The 11528-nt window shown below is 46.0% G+C and overlaps 1 protein-coding gene across 1 annotated transcript; it reads left to right on the top strand.

Annotated features, from left to right (window-relative positions):
• The first annotated feature begins 2737 nt into the window (after positions 1-2737).
• Positions 2738-9562, top strand: RPS14 (ribosomal protein S14). The gene is made up of 5 exons (XM_015426605.1): positions 2738-2832; positions 6628-6778; positions 7707-7868; positions 8892-8968; positions 9449-9562. The coding sequence occupies exons 2-5, from the start codon at positions 6630-6632 to the stop codon at positions 9514-9516; spliced, it is 456 nt and encodes a 151-aa protein (XP_015282091.1). The 5' UTR covers positions 2738-2832; positions 6628-6629; the 3' UTR covers positions 9517-9562.
• Positions 9563-11528: the final 1966 nt, after the last annotated feature.

The raw sequence follows: 11528 nt of genomic DNA, 5'->3' as shown, positions 1-11528 counted from the left end.
ACACTTACATCTGTGGAAAGGAATTATGCGCAGATAGATAAGGAGGGCTTGGCACTTGTGGCTGGTATGAAGAAATTTCATGACTTTCTTTATGGGAGGCCTTTTGTAATGGCCACGGACCACAAGCCACTCCTTGGGATTTTCGCGCCTGACCAGCAAACTGGTCAGCCAGGATGTTGCGCTGGACAGTGTTCTTGTCAGCGTATGACTATGTCCTGGAACACTGGCCTGGCAAGCAATGTTCCCTCTAAGCTGTGGAGTCTTGTGAGCAAACATTCTACTTTGTGAGCTACCGGCATGAAAGTTGTGAGCGAGCGATTTGGCTGCTGCATACATTAGTTTGCTCTGGAGCCATCCTTCCTGAGCCAAGGCAAAAATGTGTGAGCCAGAGGCTAAAAAACAGTGAGCTAGCTCACACTAAGTCAGCTTAGCGGGAACCATGCTGGCAAGAACATGGGGCATGCTGACGCCCTCAGCCGCTGTCCCCTACCGGACCTTGACTCTGACCCAGAACCGGCTTTTGAGGTAATGGCCCTCAAGGAACTGACCAAGCCTCCGATGCACGCCTCAGACATTGCAAACGCCTCAGCCAAAGACTCCACAATCGCCAGGGTTCTTAACTGGGTGTGGAGGGGGTGGCCGGTGGGGCAAGTAGAGGAAGTTTTTAAGCCTTTTGCATCACAGCAATGCAAGCTGTCTGTGCACCGGGGATGTTTACTGGGGAAACAGGGTGGTGGTTCCCCACACATTGAGGAACCGTGTTTTAGAGGCGCTACACAAATGCCACCCCGGCATCATACAGATGAAGGGGCTGGCCCGAGGGTATTTCTGGTGGCCAAAAATAGACTCAGACATCGAGTCAAGGGATGTAATGAGTGCCAGGTATCCCGGCCTGATCCTCCACAAGCTCCGGTACAACTGTGGGAGAAATGCCACCGCCCCTGGTCAAGGGTCCACGTTGATTTTGCGGGTCTGTTTCAGGGCCAAATCTTTTTAATTATCGTGGATGCCTATTCTAAATGGCTTGAAGTGGTCCCCACGTCAAAGATTACTTCGCTGACGGTGATAAATTCGCTGCGCCGCATTTTCACCACACACGGGTTGCCGGACACTCTTGTGTCCGATAACGGGACCTGTTTTACTGCCAAAGAATTTCAGGACTTCTTGGCGGCAAATCTGATTCACCACAGCACGTCCGCACCATTCCACCCGGCAACCAATGGGCAGGCCGAAAGAATGGTGCGGACCACAAAGGAAGCACTCAGCCACCTAGTGCAGGGGAACTGGAGTTAAAAGATGGTGTCATTCCTCCTGCAGCAGCACGTCACGCCGCACTCCGTGACAGGGCGGAATCTGGCCGAGATGCTTATGGGTCGGCGCCTAACGACGCTGTTAGATCGTATGCACCCGGACTTAACAACAACTCGGCCGCTGCACAGTGAGTCCACTGAACAACCTCGGGTGTTTTGTGAAGGTGAAAGTGTGTATGCTAGAAACTATGGAAGTGGGCACAAATGGTTACCGGCAATTGTAACGCGTGTTTTGGGATCCTGCCATTATACTGTGCGTATTAATGACGGTAGAGTGATGACGCGCCATGTAGACCAGTTGCGCAAAAGGTGGGCTGACTCAGTCCCTGATTCCCTTCCCCAGGACTCCGAGCAGACTGAGGACTTCCAAGCATTGGAATCCCCAGGCATAGTTGAGGGTGAGCAGAGCCACGACTATGGGAATCGGCCACAGACACTCAGTCCCATTAGGAATCAGGCTGAACTCATTAACAGGGAGCCCGAAGCTCTTCGTCCTACCCCACCAACAGAAAGAGTAAGACGACCCCAACGGTCAAGCAGCGCAGCGTCCTGCTTACTTGAAGGACTACGTCTGCTCAAGGATTGTCTCCTCTTAGGGGGGAGGATTGTTACTGTTGCTCAGTTGTTTGTCTCCTTCTGGTTCTTCTGACTTCTGTTCAATAAAGCTGTTATCACTGTTCACCTGCTGCTTTGAGTCTCTAACAGGAAGGATGGCTCCAGAGCAAACTAATTTATTCAGTAGCCAAATCGCTCGCTCACAGCTTTCATGCCAGTACCTCACAAAGTACATTTTTTTCTCACAAGACTTCACAGCTTAGAGGGAGCATTGCATTAGCCCACACCATCTGAAGACTGAAAATGAGTTGTTCACATTATTTTTTGAAATTTTACATTGCACACCGGAGCTATCGACCGCTGGGCGTTCAGAGGGGGAAGGAACCGCGCTACACGCATCAGTCTCAGGCGAAGTCGTCCTAACTACTCTGCGAGCGATTCAAAGGTATGCAAAATTGCCATCTTTGAGCAGGGCAATGGTATTGCCTTCCGTCTCCATTTTTAGGTCTGGCACCCGAAACTTGAACACCGGCAACTGTGCAGGACGGGGTGGTGGTGGCACGCATTAATAACGTCAGATAAGAAATCCAATACCTTATGTTGAAAGACAAAGAAATGAGAGTGTACGGGTATATTTTGCTCGCGCTCTGTCTCTTTGTGTGCGGACGGGGGAGGGGGCGTGACCATCGCCATCTTTAGAGAGGGCTCAGTAACTCCCAGCGCCATATTTGGATGGGTCATGTCTTTTTGTGTTCGCTTATTCCTCCCATTTTTGTTCCTCGACCTCGGCTTCAAATTTCAAGCTCTCTGAAATCGGCCGATGACGAAACTAAACATACGCCTCACGTGGAGGAAGTGACCTCCCTTTCTCGGAAGAACAGTTTCCGGGTGATACGAGGTGACCTCTGGCCCCGTGACGCCGGCCTCTTCCTTTCCGGTGCTGGTTGCTGCCTGCAGGGACGCTTCAGTAAGTGGCTGGGGGGAGCCGCCATCCGTCCCCATCCTCGTCATCCGGGCTGCCCTCGCCCACCGGCCTTCCCTTGCCATGCTGTCCGGGTCCAGTTGTGCAGGGCGGGTCGGTGGGGAAGGGGACATCCGCCGAGTTGGGACTAGGCTGGTTTACGCAGGGCGACGGCAGGGGATGTTTCGGTGGGCCCCACGGCTTTTCTTTAAAAAAAAAAATAAATTACTCATTTACTGATAATTTTCCGTCCGTACATCTTGATGGAGAGGCAAACAGTTATTGATTTTTTTGGGGGGGACCAGAGGCTGAACGGGAATGGCCTCAGCCAAGGCCGCCTCATGAGCTTGTGACTGAGCTTGCTGTCCCTCCAGGCCCGATTGCCCCTTTCTTGGTAGAAAGGAAGTGCTTTGAGGAGCTGAGATGATTTGCTAAGGGAAAAGTTTTGTTTGTCTCACTCGACTTTTTTTTCTGGAGTAGCCTGGTAGAATATTTTATTTCAGGCCCTCTCGCCCCTTTTAACAATTATACACATCGCAGAGTCTGTTGCATGTGTAAGGCTACGACGCTGCAGGTAACTGGGCAATTTAAACTCCTTGGAAGGCAGTGGGGCTTTTTTTCTGGAGTAGCCTGGTAGAATATTTTCATTTCAGGCCCTCTCGCCCTTTTTAACAATTGTACACATCGCAGAGTCTGTTGCATGTGTCAGGCTACGACGCTGCAGGTAACTGGGCGGTTTAAACTCCTTGGAAGGCAGTGGGGCTTAAGTAGCTTGTGTGTAAGTTTACAAGCCTCAGCTCAGAACTTCAGTTTACGTCTCCAGGCTCTTAGAGTTCTGCACTTGACAAAAAAGTTTTTTGTGCAACTAGATGCTTTGGATTTTACATAATTTTTCCAGTATTTCAACAGAAAACATATTATTGACTTTCCTCTGGGGCATCCATATGGGCTAGAAACTATTTAAAAGCAAAAAAAAAAATGTAATTGTTGCTGCATTTTACATCAGATGCTAGATTCCAAGTGCTTTAGATAAGTCATTCCCATTCTGGCCTTTGTAGATCCTAACTATAATGTTTCTTATTTTTTGCAATTTGGAATTAAAACCTCAGTGAGTAGGTAGTCTAATGTGCTACATAGATAAGGAGCAAACACACTGTGAAATCTGTTACATTGCTTAATACATAAACCCCTAAATGTCTCAAAGTGGCATAAATAAGGTTTTATTTATTTATTAGATTTACACTCTGCCCTCCCTGCCGAGGTTGCTAATTGGTGTCTGTGACAGGCCCATATAACCAACCGAGGGACCCACACAGCCCCTTAGCATTTTGAGGAACCAGGCTCTTTTAAAACAAAACCTTTCCCTCACTTGTTTTCTTTGGTTATAAAGATTAGGGTAGTGGTATATAGTCTTTGAGGTTGCTGCCTTGAGGTAAGCCTCATGATGAACAATAACACTGAGGCAAGAGTTGTATAAAAACAACAAAGATTAATTTAGAAGAAGAAGCGATTCAATTTATACCCCGCACTTCACTGCCCAAGGGAGTCTCAGAGCGGCTTACAAGCTCCTTTCCCTCCCCACAGCAGACACCCTGTGAGGTAGGTGGGGCTGAGAGAGCTCTGACAGAAACTGCTCTTTTTGAAGAACAGCTCTTATCAGAACTACGGCTTGCCCAAGGGCATCCAGCAAACGCAAGTGGAGGAGTAGGGGAACAAAACCTGTTCTCCCAGATAAGTCCGCGCACTTAGCCACTACACCAAACTGGCTCTAGGTACAAGATATTGTTAAAGAATAGTTCAGCGGCACACATCAGTGTGATGTAGTGGTTAAGTGCGCGGATTCTAATCTGGGAGAACCGGGTTTGATTCCCCACTCCTCCACTTGCAGCTGGCTGGATGACCTTGGACAAGCCATAGTTATGGCACAGCTGTTCTTGAAAAAGAGCAGTTTCTGTCAAGAGCTCTCTCAGCCCCACTTACCGCACAGGGTGTCTGTTGTGGGGAGGGGAAGGGAAAGGAGTTTGTAAGCCGCTCTGAGACTCCTTTGGGTAGTGAAGGGTGGGGTATAAATCCAATCTCTTCTTCTCTTTTTCTTCTAGAAAGTCACAGGAGAAGCCTGGCTCTTGAATTTAAGTTGTTTGTGGCTTCAAGTTGTAATTTAAATTCTCTTTTTAACTCTTGAGGTTACAGACAGGCTTTCATTGCCTAGTGATCAGGTTGGATCCTTACTTACACCAACACCAGCCTGCCCCTTCCCAAGAGTCAGACTAAATGGTATCCTGTCTGCTTATCAGCAGAGATGGGCCTCGCAACTGGATACTCTGTCCTCTCCCACAGATAGAGTTAAACTGCTCCGCCATGCTTCCAGGCAGTGCTACCCTTTAAAATGTGTGTTGTCTTGCTGAGGCAGACCCAAATAAGGCGCAGTACACATTGGCACGATCCTTCTGTTCAAGAAATCCAGGTTTTGCCTCTTGACTGGTCTTGTGGTGCTTCTATTTGTAGCACTTGAAATATATTACATATGTCATAATCAAGGGTAGGACTTTTTCAAATTACACAGTGAACAAACATCATTTATTATCATTTCTCAAAAGTACTAGTTCTGGCTTATTAGTGTATGCTTCAGAGAAAGGAATAAGTCAATTTCTTAGACCTTGGCTTCTGGGCAGGCTAAGCATGAATTCTGTACCTTAATGAATGTGACAAATTGTTGCTAATGAATCTGTCATCCACATATTTTGCCTACCCGTTTTCACCAAATCCTGTGTAAAGAAGAAGCAAATGCAAAAGGCAAATCTGGTCTTTGGCAGAGACCTCTGTAAAACCTGGCTTGTAGAATGTACTGTTTTTATAAAAGGAAGACTAGGAATTTTTTTTGAGATGTTCCATCAAGAAAAAGAGGGGGTTATCTTGCATGTACATACAAGTATGTATAGTTTTTTAAAAACCCCACTTTTTGTGTATAACAGGAACAGAAACCTTTCTGATGGTTCCAGTAGTCAGTACAACATGGCTGAAGTGAACACCTTGTCCTATGCTCCTGGCATTTCAAGAGCCTCTATCCCTGGTTGTTCATGCTTAAAGGAGCCCCAGTTGGTTGGGTTTATTGCCAAAAACAGGAAGTCAGTGCACAGATTGTGTTCATTGTGCTCTTTGAGAGCACCTGCTTTTTCCGACTCTTCCTTTTCTCTGTGCGGGTAATAGGAAATAACACTACCTGAATCATGATTTTTCTCATTCTGTCTGGCAAGGAAAAGCTGAGATGCTTCAAGTGTGGATGGTTGCTTGGAAAGGGTACAGGTTGCTGGCAGTATGGATGAGACAGATTAGAAGGGATTTCTCAGCTCCAGGTGCTGCTTGTACATTGCCTGTCAGAACTGCAGAAAGAATTCTGAGTGCTTCATTAAGCACCTGTGAATATACCGCCTTGTAGCTGCTTTCAAAGTGGTTCCTGTCACATGCAGTTGCATGTTGACCTGAATTCAACTTGAATGGCATGCTGCTTCTCAAATCACCTTAATTGTCTATAATAAAATTTTTAACTTGCTGGTTTAATGTAGTACAGTTTCTGATGTTCTGTATCAGCTAGATTTCAGTCCAGTAGTACCTTAGAGACCAAAAAAGATTTTGGGATATAAGTTTTCGAGAGTCAAAGCTCCCTTTGTCAGACTCTCGAAAGCTCATACCCCAAAAGTCTTGCTGGTCTCTTGAGGTGTTCCTGGACTTTAATCTAGCTGCTCTACTGCAGTCCAGCACGGCTGCCGTCTGAAACTGTATAATCTGTTGTTGTCTTCACAGAAATGGCCCCTCGTAAGGGTAAGGAAAAGAAGGAAGAACAGGTTATCAGCTTGGGATCACAGGTTGCTGAAAGGGAGAATGTGTTTGGAGTCTGCCACATTTTTGCTTCCTTCAGTGACACCTTTGTCCATGTAACTGACCTGTCTGGCAAGTGAGTAGCAGATGCTGGTGAAGTCCTTGTATGGTTTTTTTAAAAGTAGAATATACTTATATGTTCAGGATGTAGGGTAAGCATATCTACATATGTTTCTGTGATTGCCTAATATGTCCTTGTTTTTTAGACAGCCCTCCCAGGCCAAATCAAACTATAAATTGAATGGATAGTGGGGGGGGACATCAGGGACTGTGGAGGAAATAGGGATTCCTGACAGGATTCCAATAGCAGTTTGTACAGTATGTGGCTTACTAAAATGAGTGCAGCCGACCAGCCCTATGAGCCTCTTGTTCTGGTTGCTTTCCAGAGACCACCTATAGTGGAGAGTGGCAAGCACCAGGCAGGCTGCAGTACATGGCTGGTGATCAGCAGTGGACTTGGTGGGTTACAGGTTGTGTAGCCTTGCTTTACAGCACTTGATAATCTTTGCCACCTCAGACCGAAATATATCTGGTTAGACACACAGTGTGCCGCTTTGCCACAGTGCATGGTACACTGTTAGTATCATGGAGGGACTCTGGATGCGGTGCAGGAACCAGAGACCCTTGCAGTGATGTGTGCTGCAGCCTCCTCGTTAAGCGTCCACTAAGTTGCTCAGGTACACTAAATGGTGGGAAGATTGTAAGACAGTTCATACTTATGCTGGCCTTATGCATAGTAAGGGACAGTATAGGGAGCTTTTCTGGGAGATTCAGATGGCTCTGTTCTTCCTGTTCAAAGTGATGTAGCTGTAGCTGAACAGTTGTCCCTATTCAATGGGAACAGACAATAAGTTTTTGAACTGGCTCTTTCTGTCTTCTGTAAACTATTTGGCATGGAAGACAACTACAGTTTGTGCAGTAATTGTGTACTTTTGTGTCTCCTCTGGAAACAAGACTGAGCATGGATTCTTTTGCTAACGGATTGATTGCTTCTGTCTTCTTAGGGAAACAATCTGTCGAGTAACCGGTGGCATGAAAGTGAAGGCTGACAGGGATGAGTCTTCTCCTTATGCTGCTATGTTGGCCGCACAGGATGTGGCTCAGAGGTGTAAAGACCTGGGCATCACTGCTCTTCACATCAAGCTGCGGGCTACAGGTGGAAATAGGTATGTGTCTCTTTTGTATACATAATGCCATAAAACTGACCCAAAGCTCACACCGACAGTTCCTATTTTTGTAGAAATTTTTAAGGCAGTCAGTGGCTGTCTTAAATAGACTTCAGTATACAGGTATACTGTATTGCACTGTTGAGAAATCTGAACTTTTAAAAGCTTTTGTGGAATTATTCTGTAGCACAAAACCTGAAGATATGGGCAAGGCTAGAGAGGCAAATAGAGTCTTGGTACTGAATGCACTGAAATCCAGTTGTTGTTGCTCTCTTTGAGAATAACATTAAGTAACATGGTCCATACACAGAGGATTTACAGCTGCACAGAGGGTTACGGTTCCTTCTAGTCCAGCGCTCTTAACTGCCGCAGTCCAGCAAGACTGAGACCAGACCCCCATCCCCCCGCTCTATAACTGCCTAGACAGAGACAGTAGCCAATCCCCACAGTGGTGGTTTTGCCACTCTGTCGATCCCCTGGAGGATCACGTTCTCTCATATAAACCGACCTGTCCACTCTGGTCATCTTCAGAGGCCCTGCTTCAGATGCCCCCACCACCTGAGGCTAGACGGGTGACAACCTGAGAAAGGGCCTTCTCAGTGGTGGCATGAAAACCTTGGAACTCCCTCCCTGTCTCCCTCTATCGTTGTCTCCTGTCACTGGGTGAAGACTTTTTTTCCTGTTTGTTGTACCCCCTCTATCTCTTACTGGCCCTCCTCCCTCATTGTATTGTTAATGTGTGTTTGTATGTCTGTGTGTTTTTTATTTAGTTGTTTAAATATTTTACATGTAACCTATTTTAGATGCTGTTTTAATGTTTTAAATATTTTGATGTTTACTGCCTTGGGGACTCTTTACTTGACTGGAAAGGCAGCATCGAAATTTTTAAATAAATAATTCTAGATTCTTCCCTGGGGCATGAGCAGGTTTATCCCCGTAGGTGCAACGAGGAAAGGCTGGAGTTCATAGGAGATTGGTAAATGCTGATCTGATCAATGTATTCTGTATTCTTTGATCTTGTAGAACAAAGACTCCTGGACCTGGAGCACAGTCAGCCCTCAGGGCTCTGGCTCGATCTGGCATGAAGATTGGGCGTATTGGTGAGTGATTTGTTATAAATGTATTTTAAGACTATCTCAGGTCAAACTATGTGACACTGGGGAGAAAAGTGAGAGAAAATACACGTCAATGAATAAATAAATTTGGTGGCCTTTGGGCACAAAGAGGTGACGTGTTAAACTATATTTCCATAATTCTAATAATATGTCTCTTAAGAATCTTGTTGGCACACATGGTGTATGCGTTTCCTGGTAGTTGTGATTAAGTGGAATGAAGTCCCTAATGTTGCTGGTGTAGGATCTTTCACATCCTCAGTGGTTGAAGCTAGAAATTGAGAAGTAGCACAAACCGCATTCACTTTTTAATGTCAAGATTATGAATGCTAGACTTCTGTAATTTTTCAAATTGTCTTTAAAAAACTATTTGCCGATTGATTTCTGAGGCTTCGTGACTAACTTGGCATTGTGCATGCTAAACATGAGTATGTTTCTGAATGTGAAATGTTTTCTCTCCCTCCCCAGAGGATGTGACCCCCATCCCCTCAGACAGCACCCGCAGAAAGGGCGGTCGCCGTGGTCGTCGTCTGTAAACAGTAGCTATTATCTTTCATCATTAAAGCTTTCTGATAAACCTTTGTTCTCCTGTGTTCTTTCATACAAGTTTAGTTGCTTTTGGTGTTCCATGAAGTGCGTCCATGAGCTGCTGTTTGGCCTTTTCCCCAGTAACAACTTACATTAAAACCATTCTCTGTGGGGAGCATCTTCTCTGTGTTGGTAGCTCCGACATGCATCTCTGTTTTGTCACTTAAGTGATTTTTTTCTGTGAAGCTGTTCCATGCTAGAGACGAAAATGTCTTGATACAAACTGAGGATGGTATTTTTTATAGTGCTATGCAAGAAGATTAAATCAGTCAATCCTAAAAGTAATCAACCCTGACTGTTCCCTGGAAGGCCAGATAATGAAACTGAAGCTCAAATACTTTGGCCACCAAATGAGAAGGGAGCACTCACTGGAGAAGACCCTGATGCTGGGAAAGATTGAAGGTGAAAGAAGATGGGGACGGCAAAGGATGAGATGGTTAGACAGTGTCATAGATGCAACGAACATGAAATTGAGCCAACTTCAGAGGACGGCGGAAGACAAGAAGGCCTGGCGGGAGCTGGTCCATGGGATCGCAAAGAGTCGGACTCGACTGTGCGACTGAACGACAACAACTGAAGAGGAGAGAATAAAGTAAATGTAGAGATGGAAAATACCAAAATCCCTTACGATCTCTCAAAAAGCTTCTGTACCTCAGAAATAGGGAGAAGGAGAAAAAGAAGAGTTGGATTTATACCCTGCCCTTCACTTGGAGTCTCAGAGCGACTTACAATCTTCTTCCCTTCTCCTCACCACCGGCCCCCCTCTGAGGTAGGTGGGGCTGAGAGACTTCTGAGACAACTGCTCTGAGAGAACTGTGACTGACCCAAGGTCATGCAGCTGGCTGCATGTGGAGGAGTGGGGAATCAAACCTGGCTCTCCAGATTAGAGTTTGCCGCGCTTAACCACTACACCAAACCAGATCTAGCACTGTGCCCTTAAGGGATCATCTAGCAGGATACTGGGGTCATGTTACTCTCCACACATTTCAGAGACCCCAAAGAGAATTAATCTGAAAATTTCTTCCTCTACCCCTTGCACCTATTTATCTCAATCAGGTTCTGGTGAGCTGACTATAATTTGCTGTGGAAATTGACATTACACAGTTATATTCCTAGTAAATGCTGTGGAAATTGACATTACACAGTTATACAAATTTAGTAAGGAAATGGGTGGAATCCATCAGCTGAGGATGGTCAATAGCATTAAGGATACTGAATTCTGAAAAATGGCTTTGCCAAGAGAAAACTTTTAGCTCACTATTTGGGTGAGAGCATAACATTATCTTGAATAGAACTTTTGGGGCGGGGCGGGGATTATCTAGATGTAATACTGCTGTGCAAGAAGCATATACCCATGCAATTCCAGGTGGCAGGTGTCATCCTTAAAATATGCTTAGATGCACCAAACCGCACACAACCAGTGCTGGCCTCGGTCATAGCTCATTTGTTTGCTAATGCTGCATGTATATGGGTTGGTGGATTTATACTACTTTTAAAACATTGGGGTTTTTTGCATCCTCAGTTTTGCTGTGTAAAGCCAGACGTGAATAAGAGATTGCTTTTTGATATCTGCTATGCCATTAACATCCAGCCTACATTGAAAACACTGCACTGGCTATCTATAGCATACCGAATTCACTTCAAGATGCTGGTTCTCACCTTTAAAGCCCTTCGTGGTCAGGTGCCTACATACCTGAGGGGACCACCTTTCCCCACATGTTCCCCAGAGAGTACTGCATTCAGGGTCTCAACATCGCCTAGCCCTCCCTTCTCCCTAGGGCCTCCTTCGTGGCAGCTCTGAGTCTGCACTGGTGGAACGAGCTCCCAGAAGACATTAGGGCCCTGTGGGACCTTCTACAGTTCCTCAGGGCCTGCAAGACGGAGCTCTTGCACCAGGCTCTCAACCAAGGACCTGCCTAATAGCAACACTAGCCAAGGCCCTGTCCACTGAAATCACCAT

Source organism: Gekko japonicus, unplaced genomic scaffold, assembly GCF_001447785.1.
Source record: "Gekko japonicus isolate JY-2015 unplaced genomic scaffold, Gekko_japonicus_V1.1 scaffold1789, whole genome shotgun sequence".
Taxonomy (NCBI): domain Eukaryota; kingdom Metazoa; phylum Chordata; class Lepidosauria; order Squamata; family Gekkonidae; genus Gekko; species Gekko japonicus.
This window is presented reverse-complemented; position numbering and strand designations above follow the sequence as displayed.

Bases quoted from the DNA above. Each gene is read 5' to 3' on its own strand.
- RPS14 (XM_015426605.1), top strand. From the start codon at position 6,630: ATGGCCCCTCGTAAGGGTAAGGAAAAGAAGGAAGAACAGGTTATCAGC. The intron at 7,869-8,891 runs GTATGTGTCTCT...TTGATCTTGTAG, and splicing joins CGGGCTACAGGTGGAAATAG to AACAAAGACTCCTGGACCTG. The intron at 8,969-9,448 runs GTGAGTGATTTG...CTCCCTCCCCAG, and splicing joins CATGAAGATTGGGCGTATTG to AGGATGTGACCCCCATCCCC.